The sequence below is a fragment of the Amblyomma americanum genome, chromosome 6 (assembly GCF_052857255.1).
Source record: "Amblyomma americanum isolate KBUSLIRL-KWMA chromosome 6, ASM5285725v1, whole genome shotgun sequence".
Lineage (NCBI taxonomy): Eukaryota > Metazoa > Arthropoda > Arachnida > Ixodida > Ixodidae > Amblyomma > Amblyomma americanum.
In genome coordinates, this window is record NC_135502.1 from 60620734 (window position 1) to 60640772 (window position 20039).

A 20039-nucleotide genomic window follows, 5' to 3' on the forward strand; every position below is an offset into this window, starting at 1 on the left:
GCATTTCGATGGAGGCGAAACGCTAAGGCGCCCGTGTGCTGTGTAATTTCAGTGCACGTTAATAATCCCCAGGTGGTCGAAATTATTACGGAGCCCTCCACTACGGCACCTCTTTCTTCCTTCTATCAATCCCTCCTTTATCCCTTCATTTACGGCGTGGTTCAGGTGACCGCCGAGATGTCAGACCGATACTGCGTCATTTCCGTTCCCCAAAAATAATAATATTATTCGGTTTTTGGGGAAAGGAAATGGCGCAGTATCTGTCTCATATATCGGCAGACACCTGAACCGCGCCGTAACGGAAGAGATAAAGGAAGGCGTTAAAGAAGAAAGGAAGAAAGAGGTGCCGTAGTGGAGGGTTCCGGTATAATTTCGACCACCTGGGGATCTTTAACGTGCACTGACATCGTCATATATTGTCAAAAATTGAAAATTGGTTCCCCCAAGCACCCCCTCCCCCCCCTGAAAAAAAAAGGTGCGACTCATCTGGAAACGGGAGTGACCGATGGACGCAGTCACTGAGACGGACAACTTCAGAGGTTGCGAATAGCTTTCGAAGGACAGCAGAAGAATACACTTTAAAATGGTTTTAATGGTTACTTCAAATGTAGTGGACCCAGTGTCTTCTCATATACGTTACCAACCTAGAAACTCGTTACCGTTATGCCGGAACACTCAACAGGAAACGGCACATTGGTTTGTGTGCAGTGTACGCTGACTGTTTGAAACATTTGGTGTTTCTTGCAAGTCGTTCTCTCTCTTATTAAGGTACATGTCTGTCTTTTTCGAGTTATTTGTTTCTGACTGAAAAACAAAAAAATAATGTTTTTTTTTCTTAGCATATCATTAAGATTGTCTGGGAAAGAAAGTTAACCAGACTAGCAGCAGATACACCATGCTATCTATATTATTGGAAACAGTTTTCTTCCCGCATGCGGTATAACTGAACGAAACAGTCCCCCCCCCCCCCTTTAACGAACAGCCAGGTTTCCCGAATTATTAAATTTATTCAAGGACGCGGACGAAAGCATCTGCACTTCAAGGACACACTGGTGCAGTTGCACCTATGTGATGGCTTCGACGCCATGTGTCAGCAGTGCCGCCTTTGGCCTAGATTCTGTGGTCAGAACGAAATGGCTGTGATGAGTGGACGGTGGTTCTTATGCGGGGCACGCTGCCTCGGCGCCTGTTGCCGCCAGGAGTGGCTGGGTGGCGTGGTGCCCCTGTGCTGCAGGCGTTTGGTGGCGTCGCGTATCCAGCGGCGGTAGGCGGCCACACGCACGAACACGGCCGGTCTACCGGGGCGGCCGCAACCGGCGCCCCAGGACACCAGGCCGGACAGCTGCCAGCGGCCGTCGCTGCGTTGGCACTGGAGGGGTCCACCGGAATCTCCCTGCGGATTGAGCGGCTGCTTACAACGCGCGACCGCTCTTTCGTGTCGCTCACTAATAATCTTGTGGACAGATAAAAAAATTGAGAGACAATTACGGTACTCGGTAATGCGAGATTTGAGCACTCCTCTCCACACGCCACCTGCTACCGGTGGGCGCCACCTGTAACGGCGAGAGCGGACGAATGACCTGCCACCACTGGCAGATGGCGTGTTACGCTGCTAGCCACGCTCCGGGATCTCCCAGTGGCAGTCATCTTCCGGTTGTCATTCCACCACTCTTGCTGTGACAGGCGGCGTTTCGCTCTTCTACTACTTGTCACAGGTACTGCCTGCCATCTGTCAGGAGGCGTGCTACGCCGACTACGCCATACCGCCGACTACGTAGCGCAATCCACGACGCGGAAAGTACGCGCAGCAGAGGGATGTAGTAGAGAGAACTGCAGCTTGCACTTGCTGGTTTTTCGTCTTGATAAGAATGGCGCGAAAAAGATGACTGGGGAAGCGCACACAAAGAACGCATACGCAACGTGTGCGAGTCGCTGAACCAAATATTTACGACTATAGACGCTTATGGTGTATGCCTAGGCAAATGTCCTCTCTTTTTGTACGTTGCTCCCCCTCCAGAAATTGGATTGATTGATTGGTTAATAAATCGATCGATAGATTTATTAATGGATTGATTGGATGATTGATTGAATGGTCGATTGATTGATTGATTGATTGATTGATTGATTGATTGATTGATTGATTGATTGATTGATTGATTGATTGATTGATCGATCGATCGATCGATCCATTCACGAACTGTGTGCTCCATTCGCGAGGCTGTTTCAGCCCTCTACACTGTCGAGACAGGACGGTTCAGCATTCGTCATGCAGCTTGGAAGTGCTTCTCACCCACTTTGCGACGCGTCTTAACAAGTAACGGCAGGGTACTGAAAGGGGGGGTCTCACGTGGCATGGTCCCCGGCCGCCCTTCCATAGGCCCGCACACAGCAGCCATCGGCGCAGGGCGGCCGCCCACGGGTACGCCCGCCGGCACAGGTTCCACGGCAGCACCGGCAGCGAAGCCTGCTGCAGCTGCGCGGCGCGCCTCGCAAGGGGCCTCCGGGCGCCCCAGCCCGTGATGACGCAGCGCCGGCCTGCAGCGGCCCCCGAAGCGGGAAGGCAGATGGGCGACGCCGGTGGCGGCAGCGGCCGCACCAGCTCGGCCAGAGCCAGGTCGTGCGTGTAGTTGTGGCGGCTGAAGCCCCCGTGCACCGCCAGCCGACGCAGGCGCACGCAGTGGCGCTTGCGGCAGGCCAGCCACAGGCCCGCCGGCAGAACGCGCCCGGTTCCATCAGCTGCGGCCGGACTGCGCACGGGAGCAAGACACGCGAATTACCAGTTTTACAGAAGGTGTTGATTCTGCGTACAAGAAGAGTACTGAAGTCTTAAGTGACTCCACGGCGTCCTGGGAGATGTCCCCGTCCGTGTGATCATGATCATAGCCAATCTGCGTCCACACCAGCCCAAAAACCTCTGCCGTTGACCTACAATTAATCCTGTCCTGCGCCAGCTGCTAGCACCTCTTGGCAGCAAACTTCCTAACCTAATCTACCCACTTCACTTTTTGCCGCCCTCTGTTAAAGCTTAATCTCCGCTACGAATCCAGTCCGTTGCAATAAGGGGCCACCGGTTATTATCTGTTCGTACGTACTGCACATGTCCATTTCCTCTTCTTGGCTTCAGGATATATTTGTCACGTTTATTCTCTCGCAGCTCTCTTCCGTTCTCTTTACGGTAGACCTGTATGCTTATCCCTTGCGGTGCTTGAAACAAAACCATCTTCTTTTCGCAGGGTCGCATAGTGCGTGGCGCAAAGTGTCACTTTCGGTGCATCTTTCAGACCTGACTTCAAGGGTGGACATAAATGCAGATAATCTCCATCGCAGCTACATTTGCGTAAACAATCGCATGACGCCGTACGAGTTCAATAAATTGAGCTTAACGGTCACTCACAGAATGCGACATTATATTCCCGTATAAATGCAAACTTCTGCAATACACGCTGCGTGGCTGCAGAAGCTGACAAGTGTGGACAGCTAAAATAGCAGTCTGCAAGAATTGCGCTTAACTTCTGCACACCTTAAAGCTTGTGCATCATATTATGAGAGGATGAAAAATCAAATTCTCTGCACTTGCTCAGCCATCAGGTTGTACCAATTAGAGGAGCTCTAGAGAACAGATGAGGCTCGTTGAAGTTAATCTCTCAATGTGAATTGGAGAGGTTTATATCGCTCACGTACGCCTCAAGTAAATGCGGAATTTCTTTCCTTAACCTTTGTGGTCTCAATCTATACTGCGACGATTGCCTTCGCTTCCTCTTACTTCTGACGATGACAGTGCAAATGCTCGGTAAATAATCACAAATCTGTGGCTGCACTCTGCGGGGACCACTCACTCGAAGAGACAGTGAGCCGCTGTGAGGAGCCACGATGCAGACACAAGGCTGGCCGCGCACAGCCGCCGTCCGGGTGCTCCAGATGAAGGGCGCCGCTGGTGTAGCGACACCTGCATCCACGATTTGTGACGATATATATGTATCCGCTTGGTCTGCAAGCACGACCAAGCGCTATTTCACCTGTACACCATGTCTCTAACTAAAATTTCTGATGTGCCGTGTGCAACGGTCTTGATCCAAAGGCACCTCATTCAAAGTTTACAGACACTGCCAGTAACTGGCAGTTCCCAGAAACTCGTTTTGCAGAAAAGGTGTATTTACTTTGCAGACATGTTCATCAAAAGGAATATGTGATTGCTTCTCTCTAGTTGTTAAATCGTTGCGGATGTCGGCTTTGACCTGGCTGACGCAACTGCCTCACAAAAACACAGTTGCTCTTAAGACTGTGGTAGCAAGTCGACGTTCCAATGGAACTTCGTTTCTTTGCTGCAAGCATTATGGTGAACTGAGAGGTAACTTATATAATTATCGTGTGTGTTTTTTTGCAATTACAGCTGCCAACTGGGCTCTCCAGCTGTGGTTTCACACTACTTTGTTGCCTGAAGTTGGGAGTAAAACTCAGAGATGCGTAATTCGGCTCTGAGAGGAATCCAGTTCCCTAATATGCGCATACTGGAATTAAGAGGCCATTCCATCATCGATTTTGGATGAATGTCTCCCCGAGAAGCTATCTCTCATTTGCACCTTAGACTCTTTCGAGGAAAGGGGACCATACAGGATTCTAGGTTCCCCCAACAGCACTTCTTAATTACTTGAAGCCAACACTCCTGAGTGGGTTAGTGACTATATAGACACACTCTAAATGCGTTTTGCAATTCTCCGCACCCGCCGCGGTGGCTCATTGGTTAGGGCGCTCGACTACTGATCCGGAGTTCCCGGGTTCGAACCCGACCGCGGCGGCTGCGTTTTTATGGAGGAAAAACGCTAAGGCGCCCGTGTGCTGTGCGATGTCAGTGCACGTTAAAGATCCCCAGGGGGTCGAAATTGTTCCGGAGCCCTCCACTGCGGGTACTTCTTTCTTCCTTTGTTCTTTCACTCCCTCATTTATCCCTTCCCTTACGGCGCGGTTCATGTGTCCAACTATATGTTACAGATACTGCGCCATTTCATTTAATAATAATAATAATAATAATAATAATAATAATAATAATAATAATAATAATGATAATAATAATAATAATCTAATTGGTTTTGGGGGAAAGGAAAGAGTTATATATTAGGAAACAATTATATATTATATAGTTTCATTTCCAATGGTGGCTGAATGGTTAGCGCGCTCGGCTACTGAGCCGGAGTTCCCCCCGTGTTCGAAGCCAGCGGCAGCGGCCGTGTTTCGATGGAGGCTAAACGCAAAGGGCCCGTGTGTTGTGCTGATATCACTGCACAGCAAAGATCCCCAGATGGTTGAAATTACTCTGGAACCCTCCACTTAGGCTCTACCTCCACTACGGTATTTTTTCTCTCTTTCTTCTTTCACTTCCACCTTCCTTCCTTCCCTGATGGCACAGTTCGGGGGTCCACCGAGATGGGAGACAATTGCTGCGTCACTTCCTTTCCTCAAAACCAATTTTCAGTTCTAATTGCCGCTATCCTTCCTTTCTTCTTTCACTCCCTCCATTATGCTTTCCCTTACAGCACGGTTCGGGTGTAGGCCGATATATGAGACAGATACTGCGCCATTTCCTTTCCTCAAAATCCAATTTTCAATTTTCTATCAATTTTTATCCTACATTTCTTATTGTGTAAATAGTTTGTGTATTTAGCCTCTCCCCCTATCCTCTCTTCTTGTCCCTTCACCGCTTTCATTTCATTTCTCCAATCTGCCTAGTATCCTTTATTTCCGCTGCCCCAGCTCAGGTGCTTCAGTATCGATGGTAGATGCTAGGGCTAGCGAAAATCTTTTCTTTCCTTTTTATTTTTATTATTTTAATGAAATCACTACTACTACTACTACTACTACTACTACTACTACGACTACAACTACTACTACATTTCCTATCCTTCAAGTTCAGGTGAGCGTCACTCAACGGCTGTCCCCTTTTCTTTCTCGATAATCTCCACCTTGATATGAAAAAAAGTGAATCCAGAAAATAGAATCTATTCAATGTCCCCCTTCCAGGTTGGTGCGCTACCACCACTTCAACTGAAGTGGCGGACAAAGGCGCCTGTGTGTTGTCAGATATCAGTGCACGTTGAGTATCCCCAGGTGGTCGAAATTATTCCGGAGCCCTCCACTACGGCACCCTTTTCACTCTTTTATTGCGACCTTCTTCCCTTTCCTCACGACGCAGCTGAGGTGTCCATCAATAAGTGAGACAGCTACCGCACCATTTCCTTTTCTCAAAAAAGCAGTAATTTGGAATGGCGAACATTTTTTACCAGTAACTTCGGCTCTCTCTGATAACCAGTCGATTGATTAATGAATCGTGTTAAACATGCGATGCGTGTGCTCGAGTGCACTGCTATGAATTGGTTTCTGCTTACTGAATGGATCGAGTTAAAAAAACGCTTTCAGCATAGATTCATGTGAAAGCTGTGAAACTAGTATGTTTGGAAAAGGGGGGCTGGTAATCACACTGCTGGATTATTCGGCTCGAACAGCTGTAACCGACGCTTGTGTGTCATACGATCTGTGACTGCGGTCATGTTTGTTTTGTTTTGTGTCGCAGGAGTAAAAAAATGAACTGAGAAACAGACACCGCGCTTTGTAAAAACAATACTGCCTTTGGCGTTCCTCTGACTGTCATTAGATTGGGCTGCTCAAGGATTCGTTGCAAGGTCGCCGATTTCCCATAAACCTAGACGTGAGGGAGGCAGTGCAAAATTGTCCACGATTAACCCAAAGCTTTTAAAGCGAAAGCTTTACTGGCCGCGAACTTGCGATTTCGCCATGGCGGTGCTCCGAGGAGGAACATGGCGTCACAACGCGCGCCTCTCCGCGAAGCCGAACAGGTCTGCCCGGTCCGGCGCCGGCTGGCGCACTCGGCGCGAAATAGAGACGTGCTCCAAGTGTCCGCCAGTGCGGTCAGAGTGCGCCGAATCCGTCGAACGCGTCGGCGGTCAAGCGCGGTGTATAGAGGGTCTCGCTTTGGCCGATATGACGTTGCCGTGCACACAAGTGCGTTCCGCCGGAGTATAAACGCCTGCGCTTAACCGCTAACCAACGTATTCGGTGGGGGAATCTATACGAGCCACTGAAATACCCCACACTCTCACTGAATAAAAAAAAAACCCTGTGCCGAGGCTCGGAATTGAACCAGGGCCCCTGGCGCTTGAGGCGGAGACGCTGCCACTCCGCCATGACGGCTCAAGGTTTATCCATGAATAAAGGCGCATCAAGTGAATGAACTCTTCCGATGCAGAAGTCTCCGCGCCTTCGCTGCGTATATCCTGGCCTAACAGAGCTAGACCATCACCATTTTTTTAATAGCATGCTGCGCTAGCGCATGAAAATTGGTTTTTGAGCAAAGGAAATAGCGCAGTATCTGTGTCACATACCGGAGGACGCCTGAACCGCGCCGTAAGGGAAGGGATAAAGGGAAGAAAAGGCGAAGAAAGGAAGAAAGAGGTGCCGTAGTTGAGGGCTCCGGAATAATTTAGCCGACCTGGGGATCTTTTTTGGGGGAAAGGAAATGGCGCAGTATTGGTCTCATATATCGTTGGACACCTGAACCGCGCCGTAAGGGAAACGATAAAGGAGGGAAGCGGTGCCATAGTGGAGGACTCCGGAATGATTTCGACCACCTGAAGATCTTTGACGTGCTCGGATATCGCACAGCACACGGGCGCCTTAGCGTTTTGCCTCCTTAGCGCGGTTCAGGTGCACAACGATATATGAGACCGATACTACGCCATTTCCTTTCCCCAAAATCTAATTATTATTATTATTATTATTGTATTAGTATTATTATTATCTTTAACGTGCACTAACTTCGCACAGCACACGGGCGCCTTAGCGTTTCGCCGGTGGGGAAAACATTTATTAGGTCGGGTTCGCACGCGGGTACTTCGGCGCATGGCCAAATTTGAGAAACTGCGTCACCTGCCTGGGATCTTTAACGTGCACTGACATCGCACAGCACACGGGCGCCTTGCGTTTTTATGGAGGCAAAACGCTAAGGCGCCCGTGTGCTGTGCGATGTCAGTGCACGTTAAAGATCCCCATGTGGTCGAAATTATGCCGGAGCCCTCCACTACGGCACCTATTTCTCTTTCTTCTTTCACTCCCTCCTTCATCCCTTCCCTTACGGCGTGGTTCAGGTGTCCAACGATATATGAGACAGATACTGCGCCATTTCCTTTCCCCCAAAACCAATTATTATTATTATTCACCTGCCAGGGCCACTGGTCGAGGTCAGTTGGTGTTCCTCCCACGATGCGGCTTTCGTTGACAGGGCTGACTGGGACTCCACAATCTGCGAAAAATTCCATGAGAATTTTTATTTCAGTAGGCTTAAGTCTACGAGCAGACAAAGGTTTCCCGCACAGACCTCTATTTAACCAGCCCTGCGTCAACCGTGGGCTCAATATACCAACGCCTGTTCAGATGTGCTGTCCACGCCTAATTTTCTGCAGTACTTCTTTCCTCTGCTCTTTGCTGTAAGAATAATACACCGTCGATTATTAAATCTTTAGTGGTGGTGAAAATATTTTAATGAAATTGTTTAGGAGGTTGTAGCGGCGGTAGGAGCTGTCAGTCCGGAACCCCATTGGCGTAGGCTGCTTTCCGGGCTCTTTCGATGAGTTCTTTTTCATGCGTTTCGTCCGAGCTGGCAAGAGCTGCCTCCCCCCCTCCCTCCTGTGTTGGCTGGTTATTAATAGTGACCACCTGATTTCGTTGGCAGGCCCAAACTATATGGTACAGGTCCGCCTGTACGATGCCTTTCCAATGTAGGGAGAAAGGCATTGGATTCGATGTGAGATTGCATTGCGCCTCTTAGAATTATTTTGCAGCGAAAGCTCCGCTTCTCACTTAAAAACCTTAATAATTAATAATTGGTTTTTCGTGGAAAGGAAATGGCGCAGTATCTGTCTCATATATCGTTGGACACCTGAACCGCGCCGTAAGAGAAGGGATAAAGGAGGGAGTGAAAGAAGAGAGGAACAAATAGGTCCGTAGTGGAGGGCTCCGGAATAATTTCGACCACCTGGGGATCTTTAACGTGCACTGACATCGCAAAGCAGACGGGCGCCTTGGCGTTTTTCCTCCATAAAAACGCAGCCGCCGCGGTCGGGTTCGAACCCGGGAACTCCGGATCAGTAGTCGAGCGCCCTAACCACTGAGCCACCGCGGCGGGGCAAAAAACCTTGAAGATCATGTTACGGTTGCTCCAGTCCTTGTCTTTCTCCCGTGTATGTGGTTCGTCGAATGTGTTGCGCGCATCGTTCATCTATATCGTCATTTTACGGCGCAGATACGACCTTGAAGGGGCCTTAATTAATAATAATCAAGAATAAAATTGTGGTGTAGGTAGGAATCAAACCCGTGACTCCGGCAAGCGAGACGGGGACGCTTCCATTTCGTCACCGTTGCTTTTTTTTTCCTTTATTGTTTTGAAGCACACCCACCCTGACCACGCTGACAGGCTTAAAGTCCGGCCTAATAAGGTCGCATCACGCAACCCGTAATAGACAATCACGCCCTATACTATAAGACTTTTGCCTAGAGTGCAAGGTTCTAAGGTTCCGTGTGATCTTTTAGTGCTCATGGGACTGCTTCATCTGAGAATAGCCGCATGACAGATCTCCACGCAGAGCCGCCACGTTCCTCGAAGTCTGTGTTCATAGAGCAGTGTGCTGTGGTGCGGGGGTGGGGGGAGGGAGGTATATGCTGCGCAGGATCGACTTCCTGCCTGGCTCCCTTTCCTCGGTGCATGCGTGTGTCTCCAGGAACTTTGATGTGCAGGCAAAGTGAGAGCTGGATGCTGGTGTTATCCCGCCACTATTCCACTCTTCGAAGTGAATGAAGGCGCGCCTAGTGAATGCACAGATGGCTGAGAAACGTATCTTCGAGATATGTACTGAGGAGTGCATGAATAATTTAACTATGAGCATCAAAATACAGATATCGCAATTAAGCGACTAGCGAAGTACGTTTATGGTAAATTTCCTTCGTGCATGGCGTGCAGTCGTAGCGCCATTATGCGGCACCCACTGAAATCCCAAAACGCAATCTACGGTGATGGCGCAGCAGATGGCACGCGTATAGTGAATACATAGATGTCTTAGAAACCTATCTTGGAGTTATGTACTGACCCGCCGCGGTGGCTCAGCGGTTAGGGCACTCGGCTACTGATCCGGAGTTCCCGGGTTCGAACCCGACCGCGGCGGCTGGGTCTTTATGGAGGCAAAACGCTAAGGCGCCCGTGTTCTGTGCGATGTCAGTGCCCATTAAAGATCCCCAGGTGGTCGAAATTATTCCGGAGCCCTCCACTACGGAACCTCTCTCTTCCTTTCTTCTTTCACTCCCTCCTTTATCCCTTCCCTTACGGCGAGGTTCAGGTGTCCAACGATATATGAGACAGATACTGTGTCTTTCCCTTCCCCAAAACCAATTATTATTATTATTATTATTATTATTATTATTGTTATCATTATTATTAATATTAAGTACTGAGGCGTTCATAATGTAAATTGTGATATGCGATAAAGTTTAATCAAGAGAAACCGTGTCTAACCATGCATAACCGTGTCTAACCAAGCATAATCGACTTGTCGCTCCAACCTGGTTCAGACGAGTTGAACCACAGCCGATTTTTTTTTACCTCATATGAGGAGTGCGCGCTTAACGTCCGCTAATGCGCACTTGATTCTGGAATGCGCTGGTCACACACATTTACTATATCGCTCAACTTAGGCTCGTGCACGGTGTGAGGGCTTGTTAAACTTGATAGTGATGCGTTGCTTGCGACGATAATTATATCTCACAGCAGAAAGGCTCACGGGCAATACTTAACTCATTTGCTAATAATAGTATGTGCTCTTACTCGACGTCCTTCTACTAACAGCAAAATTAAATTTTCAGGAGCCTACCTTTACGATTAGAAAATGTAGCATGTGGAAATATGCAGTAAGTACATGCTGCAGTCTGTTGCATGAAAAAAGCTATGAGCGTAAGTTAAAAATGATCCACATCTTTCGTTGTACTTATTACCCAAAGGTGCACAAGATGCATATTGTTTGGTAGCGATAGCTACATTGCGGTAGCATTTTGAGCCTTCAGCGTGGCGGCGCCGTGGCAGTGGAGCAGCTGCGGGCGGCGCGGCGCGGTGGCTAATCACGTGGCACGTCACGTGGTTGGTCACGTGACCAGCCACATTGTGCAGAGCAGTTGCTACTGCCGGCGGCCGGCGAAACCGAGCTGCCACAGCTGTGAACATGCGCCGTGTCAAGTGGGACGAAGATGAAGAAGGAACGCCCAGAGAAACGGAGCGGCGAAGGACTGACTATGCATTCAATTGAGCAAGTTCCACTCGGCCAGCTGTAGCTATCGCGTCACTCCAGGTTTAACGAGAGCTAGGCCACCGCCATTTTTTTTCTACCAGCATTCTTCCTTTTCGGTGCACTTGCTCGATCGGGCCGCAAGCTTGCGCATTTTTTCCAAGAAAAAAATTTGATGTGGTTCGACCAGGCTGAACCCAGTAAGACGAGCGAAAGCTCTGCTAAGCATGGTTATCCAGTCTGACACCTTTCCATGTTGTAAAGACCATCAGATTCCTCTTACAGAGATGATATATCGTCGAAGCACTAGTTCAGGCACGTTGCTCATCCATGGCTTTGTGTGAAGGTATCTCGGCCTTTTGGCTAAGATCAAAATGTGTGAAGGTAAGCACACCCACACGCTTTTATATAGCGAACGGTGTCACGCGATTTCCGGCAGTTGCGAGTGCTCCGTCGGCTCCGCATACGCAGCGGTGGTGAGGCTCAGCGAGTCACGTGATTCTGTAGTTTGGAGGCGAGCAAGCGCCGTCAGCTCAACAAGCAATTCTAATTTACTCGGCAGGCTACATCTGCCTTCTCGCCGCACGCATCCTGCGCGGGTGCACTCCCGACTGCAAAATTAACCTAATCGGGGTGCCCGCTCGCGCGGGCAAAATCTGGAAACGAAGGGGCCGACCGACTTTCCCGAGTATTAACAATCGGGGCGGCCGGCCCCACGGATCCGAGGACCGCGGCCGCCGCGCGTCTCGATCGGATGCGCCTCATTTCGGCTCCAGAAATTCTCGTCCGGATTACCAGAAAATTCCATACGACCGCAGAAATTTTGCTTCTGCTAGACAGATAACATTTCCCGGCACCCGAAGACACCGCTCTCGACCAGGTGGGCAATTTGTGGGCCTTTTAGGCCCATTTATGTCTTCACCATGTGGGAGCTCCCGCTAGGCCTAAAGCCAAGTAGCCAGTCTCCAGCGTTCTTCGCGGATGCTATGGCGGCCTCCGCTTAGCGCGGGTACGATTCCGAGACGATGGCATGGACAGAAGTCGTCGCAGGCGCATTGTCTCCGCATGGAACTTCCACTGCGACTAAGGAGATAGTGGACGAAGGTCCCTTCTCGTTGGTGGCACTTCGTAAACGCCAACCAGGCCTGAACACCTCGGCCGTCAACGGACCCTCCGTGAGCGCAGCTCTTTCTGTGCATCCGAATACTGCATGCTCCAATCCTCAGCTCTCACAAACAGTGGTATTGAAGAAATGGCGGCCCACCGCTATGCCTCGACTCCGCAAAGAAGATTTCACAATCGTCACCAAGCCTAGCGTGACAATCTCCCTGAAGACGGTCCTGCTGAACGGTGAGCTTGGTGCTTTGCTCTCAGCCTATGTAAATGCCTCTTCGCTGGACACGCTTAGCATCTGGCCCATCTGGGACCAGAATATCATCGCCACCACTCAAGACGTCAATGCGGCGAACGCGCTTGCTCGCGAATTTACCCTTAAATCTTCCAATGGCTCCATTTCGATGGTCGTCCACGCCAAAGTCGACGGCGAAGTCTGCAGGGGGATTATTACGGTCCATGAGCAGGAAGCTTCTACCACCCTGAAATATAAAGTCCAGTGGCGCGGAGGAGAGATAGCCTTCATCCGCAAGCTGGGGAAGTCGACGATTGCCCTGCTCACCTTCGTGGGGCGTAGAGTACCGCGTTACGTGCACTATAATAGTTTGGTGACTGTAGTGCGCGAATATAAGCGGACTATTCCCGCGTGTTTCTGATGCGGCACCATCGGTCACCAAGTGGACTTATGCCCATATACTCAAGGCAATCGCTGCAGACACTGCGGCCAAAAACAGTCGCAGTCCTCGATGACGGCAACATGGCGTCCCACGAGTGCAATCCCTCCTGCATCGTCTGCGGTGGCGCCCATCTTACGGGCTCGCAAGACTGCAAAGCCAAATTCCGACGGCTGCAACATCCGGGCAACACAACCGGTCATAGAAAACAACCCCAGTGTACAGTGGCCCCAGGTCCTGACACCTCTCCGAAAGTCCCCCCGCCTAGCAACAAGATAGTACAAGGCGCAATCGGACAAGCGCAACCGGCGGGCGCCTTGCCCGGGCGTGCCCCGAAGCCTCCTCGATCAACTAATCAGAAGGCGTCACGTAATCCAGGTGCCCCCGCATTCCAAAACAGGGATTTTCCGCCTCTTGAGGGCCCTCCATCTGGCGCGCCAAAGAAGACATCACAGCCCAAGGTAGGCAGCCGAGATGGGCCTCCTCCACCTCCCCATACTCCCCTACCTTCTTCTCCACCAAATCTTTCTCCTCCTTCCCCCCCCCCCCCCCTTAACTGTGACATCGTGGATCTTCAGCGCGAGCTCGAGACTCTCCGGGCACAAAATTCTCAACTCCAGGCCAACATCCGTGCGCTAGAACCGGCTCGGTCCTCCCCGACCACTGCCCAGGTAGCTCCGGAACCGATGCAAAAAGTACCGGCGGACCCGACACCCTCTAGCTGTGACGTGCCTTTCACCCCCCTCGAAAATGCCCTCGCCCAATTAATGACTCAGATGTCCAATTTTGGCCAAATCCAAGACAACCTACTCAAGGCGGCCACGGCCACAGTTACGGCCGCCTTGACAGCAAACATTAGGACGTGCCTAGAGTCAAACCTTCGGCTTTTTCGCCGAATGGGACCCCTCAAAGACGCGAACTGCTCATCAAGATTCAACCGACCCATTGATTTAACCGAACTCTCAGAGGAGCCGGAACCGCTCCCGCTGCAGGTGACGGAACCTGTTCCGTCTCTCCAAGGCAATCTCTCTTCAAATCTGCATGGCTGCGTCCCTTCCCAACCAACCCCCTAGAGGGCGCCGCTCCCCGCAAAGACAGCAAGCTCTTTTCCTGGTACAGTGGAACTGTCGTCGTGGCTTCAAAGACAGGACCAAACGCGCCAGCTTAAGGGCGTACATTGACAACCTCGAACCTTGCGTGCAAGAGTCCTTGCGTTGCAAGAAACCGGGGATGCGGTCAAGCTCTCGGGCTATAGTACTTTTCAACGAGACCCGTTCACCTGTCTCCTAGTCCATAACGCCTACACAGCGCAGGAAGTTAATCTCGACCTAAATCTGGAATATTCGTACGTGATGGTCTCTGTCCTCCCTCTACGGCGAACAGATAGTCCCGCGCACATCCTTAATATCTACTGCCCCCCTTCCACCCCCCCCCCACCCCCGAAAATCAAAAACATCAGTTTTTCTAACACCTTTAGCGCAGCGCTAAGGATCGCGGGTCGCGACCCCCTCTTTATAGTGGGCGATTTTAACGCCCTCTGTCCCATGTGGGGCTATCGCAAGGAAGAGCCGCGTGGTCGTAAGTTGACGGAGCTTATATCTACGCCTTCTAACCGACCCTGGCCACCCGACACGTGTACGGAATTCCGTCACTCGGGACACCTGCCCGGCCTTGTCCTCACGAAACACATCCGACACGCAGAGTGGATCAACACTGAGGACACCCTCTGTAGCGACCACTGCATACTGAACACTGTAATTTACACTCGACCCTTACATAGCCCTTTTGCACAAGCCAAACTTTCCGACTGGAATGCTTTCCACCAGGTGCTCCCAGTAACTTCTCTCTTGGAGCAAGACTACTCAACTTGGGCACGCGGACTCATGCAAACGCCCCGTTCACACGAAAAGCAGATCCAGCTTACGGGGCATGCATCGGACGTGGATAACCACCTGATGCACCTCTGGGAAGCTCGCCGCAGTTTCCCTAAACGACGGCGGCGGCAGAAACACAATCATAAGCTCCGCGCTCGCAAGCTTCCGGGTATGCTGCCCAGCTCGCTGGCAATAACTGGGCAGATAGATGCAACAGCGCAGCAAGACAGATGTCGAGCCGCAACAATTGGCGGCTCTTTAGGAGTCTCTTAGACCCTATACACAAACACGCTCGGAAACCCAGAAACACCTCACTCGCGCGATACACAATTTTCAAGGAAACACAGAGCAGCTAGCAAACAACTTACGCTCACAATACCTCAGTCAGGATCAAGGTCCGCGCGGGCAGCGTTATTCGTATGCAGGCAGCGATAATCTGTAACTGGATAAGCTTTTCCAGCTTCACGACCTTCGCGCGGCTCTTGCCAAAATGTGCAGGGGGACGGCGCCCGGGAGGGATAAGGTCACAGTCAAACTGTTAGGTAACCTCCCCGATCGGGCATAAGAAACCCTACTTGAATATATCAACGCCATTTGGACCGGGTACACTTCGTTGCCACCCGATTGGAAGACATCATTGGTAACCTTTATCCCGAAGGCGGGGAAACCGGTAAACACTGACAACCTCCGGCCCATCTCTCTCACTTCATGCGTAGGGAAATTGATGGAAACGATGATCCGTGACCGCCTCTCGGAATATATCGAGAGCAAGAACACCTTCGCCGACACCATATTCGGCTTCCTATCTCATAAGTCCGCACAAGACATACATTTACAGCTTCATCGCGAAGTTCTAGAACCCATACAACACCCACACAATGACAAGATAATCCTAGCACTCGATCTGAAGGGTGCGTTTGACAATGTTAAACACGTCGTCATACTAAAACATCTTAGCGAGACCGACTGCGGTCCACGTACATTAAACTACATCAAACATTTCTTAACAAACCGCTTGGCCTGTATACGCATACAAGAGACCGAGTACGGCCCGTTTGAGATGGGAACGCGGGGCACACCATAAGGTGCTGTGTTGTCCCCGCTTCTCGTTAATACTGCCATGATGCGCCTCCCGGCACAGCTGGCGGGTGTCGGCGGTGTTAAGCATGCACTTGAAACGCAGCCGCTGCGGTAGGGTTCCAACCCGAGAACTCCGGATAAAGACGCCGTTTTCCGCCTCCCCACACCCGCCGCGGTGGCCCATTGGTTAGGGCGCTCGACTGCTGATCCGGAGTTCCCGGGTTCGAACCCGACCGCGGCGGCTGCGTTTTTATGGAGGAAAAACGCTAAGGCGCCCGTGTGCTGTGCGATGTCAGTGCACATTAAAGATCCTCAGGTGGTCGAAATTATTCCGGAGCCCTCCACTACGGCACCTCTCTCTTCCTTTCTTCTTTCATTCCCTCCTTTACCCTGCCCTTACGGCGCGGTTCAGGTGTCCAACGATATATGAGACAGATTCTGCGCCATTTCCTTTCCAAAAAGAAAAACAATTAAAAAAAGCCTCCCCACTCCAACGTCGACAGAACGCAAGCCACCCTGCTCCGCAGATTGCAGACGCACTCAATTCTTAGCCACTCCAGGCTATCACTAATCACCATCAGGGAATATGATCAAACGTACCCAAACTGCAATCACAGAACCCGCCACTCAGGTGCACATCCCCTAGCACTCAGGTGCACATCCCCTAGGGATGCGAAAATAACCCGCCCCACAGGCCCTCCCGCAAGCTGCCTCTGCGGAAAGCTGGGACCAACTTATCACCCAGCCAGACAAGACCACTCAACTCGCACTTATTTCTTGGGTCCAGGACATTGCCCTCACCTGAGGGCCACACAGGACCCACCTGCCCTAATTCCCGACACCTGTGGCAAATAAAGTTCTCTCTCTCACCGTCGGCTCAACATGCGCATTAGCGGCTGGGCGTGGAGATTTTTTGAACAACTGTTATTGCCATCAGAAAAGACATTCGTCCCCGTCCCTGGCACTCAGGCCTGGAAGACGGGGAGTAGCACGTCCGCGGTTAGAGACTCGCTGGCAGTCCTTGACTGGTAACGGCTTCTTCCGCCAGATGGACGGTGGTGCGCTGGAGCGCAAGGCCCGGGCTTCTTAATTTACGGGGTCTCCCGGGCTTATCTACTATCAATGTTTTTGCCAGCACCGGGATAATTTGGGCACTCACAAATTATTTGGCCGAGGGTGCCTCTCGCCCCACAGTGCGTGCATCGATCATGCGACCTCAGCTCTGGGTACACGTAGTTAGCCCATACCGTGCTCATAAATGTATTGGTTTGTAGCCGCCTCCACGCGACAGCTTCTCTATTATTTTGATTGTACCAGCCATGATTAATTTTCTAGATCCGAATCATTCCAAAAGAGTGGAAGCACGCGGAAATAGTAATGATTCCAAAACCAGGTAAACCATTGAAGATACAAATCCTCAGGCCGATGTCTTTAACCTCGTGCCTGAGGAAATTATACGAGAGAATTATAACCAGGCGGGTGCAAGATTACATGGAGGAAAACGAGATATACCCCCATAGCATGTTTGGATTTAGGGAAAAATTGTCCACGCAAGACGTCCTGCTGCAGATCAAGGACGAAATATTAGCCAACGTACCCAGATGCGGCGAACGCATAATCATGGCCCTAGACATAAAGGGAGCTTTTGATAATGTTAGCCACGAAGCCATACTAACAGGTCTGGACGATTTGAACTGCGGGAAAAGAATCTACGGATACGTAAGAGCTTTCCTCACAAATAGAACGGCTACAATAGGGCTCGGGGAAATCAGGTCCAAGAGCTTTCAAACACCCAATAAGGGAACGCCGCAAGGGTCAGTGATTTCACCCATACACTTTAACATAGCAATGGCTAAGCTGGCTAGACAGCTAGAAACCATACAAGGCATAATGCATGCAATGTACGCGGACGACATCACTGTGTGGGTCACGGAGGGCTCACTCAGCGAAAAGGAAGCGAAACTGCAGGCTGCCGCAACGTGCGTAGAAAATTATGTCAGAGACAGGGGCTTGGCTTGCTCGACCGAAAAATCAGAACTACTAAGGGTCTGGCGAGGTAAACTCAATCGATCCGTACCGGAAACAAAAGAACTAAAACTAAATGTTTATCTAGAAGGGCAACTCATACCGGAGAGAACAATCATCAGAATATTAGGAATCTGGTTTCAATCCAACCAAAGGTGCACGCAGGCGCTAGGACTAACACAGAACTCGGCGACACAGGTCGCCCGCATAATAACCAGGGTCTCTAGGGAAACAAACGGCATGCGGGAGAGCGACACGCTTAAGCTTGTAAAGAGCCTAGTGGTTAGCCGAATTACATACAGCATACCGTACTACAACTGCAACAAAGCAGAAATAAAACTAACGGACACAATACTTAGGAGAGCATACAAAACAGCGCTACACCTACCGCAATCAACCTCGACGGAGAAGTTAATGGCTCTAGGTCTGCATAACACCTTTGAGGAGATAAGGGAGGCCCAACTCGTACCTCAGTTCCAGAGGCTAAAAAAGACCAAAACAGGGAAAGAGCTGCTCAAAAGATGCGGCAACGAGGTTGCACTGTCAGAGATAAAAAGATCAAAACAAATACCCGATGAACTGCGGCAAATAATTAGGGCAGCACCAATTCCCAAAAATATGGATTCGAACCTGCACAAAGGGCGACGGGAAGCTAGGGCAAATTATGTGCAACAGAACCTAGTCAACAAAGAAAACATTACGTACAGGGATGCGGCTGCATACGGAAGAACTAGACAACACAACAGAAATAGAGCTGTTGCAACGGCAATTAATCATGAGCTCAAAGAAATAGCCAGTGCAACTATCAGGGATGGCACGATTGAGGAGGCCGAAAAGGCTGCCATAGCCCTAGCGGCGGCAGAGGGCTACCGGGCTCAAAGGTTCCTAATAATTCTAACAGAGTCGCAAACAGTGTGCAGAAACTACATGAAAGGAAAATGGGGGGGGGGGGGGGGGGCAGCGCTCCGCATCCTAAAGACAGCCAAATTACCGCCGAAGGAAAAACAGTTGCAACACATAATAATGTGGGTACCGGGACACAGGCATCGCGGGGAATGCCGAGGCGGATAGGAGAGCTCGAGAGCTTACAAACCGAGCCTCAGACCAAAACAAGCTTCGAGCAGCGTGACGCGGAAGAAGTGTCCTTGGGATACTTAGAAATTCTGAATTACTATAAGGGGTTCAGGATTAGATATCCCCCACCTCACAAAAATCTCCACCAGCAGGAAGCGGTCTATTAGAGACAGCTACAAACGGGAACATTCCCGAATCTAAGCATGCTAAGTAAGATCCACCCAGTGCTATATACCAGCAAATGCCCGTGGTGCGAGGACAAAGCCACGTTGATTCATACAACGTGGTGTTAAAAGAAAACAAATGCGGCTGCAATAAACAAAATCCCGAGTGTAGAGCAGTGGGAGAGGATGCTTTCCAGTGAGTATCCGGCGGTCCAGGCAAGACTTGTCCGGAAAGCCTACCTGGCGGCGAGACTCAGTGGGGCCCTGCACTAGGGGCTCCAACCCTGCCACAAGAGCCACAGACCACATCAACAGATGTGAAGAGTGGCTCGACACCGAGACCCTCCCATATATTTCTATGAATAAAGTTACTACTACTACTTCTCTATCATTTGGTTTTGAGTCTGGTGGGGTACCAGCCTATGTCCCAGTTTGTAATGGTCAACAATAACCCCGTAATTTTGCAGACGCTCCTCTTTCCCCCATTGCTCGGTGAGGCTTTACGGCTACCCGAAAATAGAGAACTCTGGCTAGCTCGTGAGCGGTGTGGATAGTCATGTGGCATGACATCAGAGCCAAGCTTCGACAGTTTTTGATTTGAAGGTCAAATATCATAGCCACACGACCTTCAGGTTTTTACGGGAGTACTAGAGCGCTCGCTCTAAAAAAACTGCTGATGGCCTAGCTCTGTTAGGCCAA

At 50.5% G+C, this 20039-nt stretch overlaps 1 protein-coding gene across 2 annotated transcripts in view; it reads right to left on the reverse strand.

Moving 5' to 3' along the window:
* Window positions 1–574: 574 nt before the first annotated feature.
* The window catches only part of LOC144093590 (chymotrypsin-like elastase family member 2A), a 52140-nt gene continuing 32675 nt past the window's right edge, over window positions 575–20039 (reverse strand). The window contains exons 2-5 of one of the 2 annotated variants that reach the window (XM_077627140.1): window positions 8229–8311; window positions 3837–3946; window positions 2348–2747; window positions 575–1393 (exon numbers count right to left, since the gene is read on the reverse strand). In XM_077627140.1, coding sequence (XP_077483266.1) covers window positions 1124–1393; window positions 2348–2747; window positions 3837–3946; window positions 8229–8311 — 863 coding nt within the window. In that variant the 3' untranslated portion in view covers window positions 575–1123. The remainder of the gene's footprint in view (window positions 1394–2347; window positions 2748–3836; window positions 3947–8228; window positions 8312–20039) is intronic. The other variant, XM_077627141.1, reaches the window with a different exon arrangement.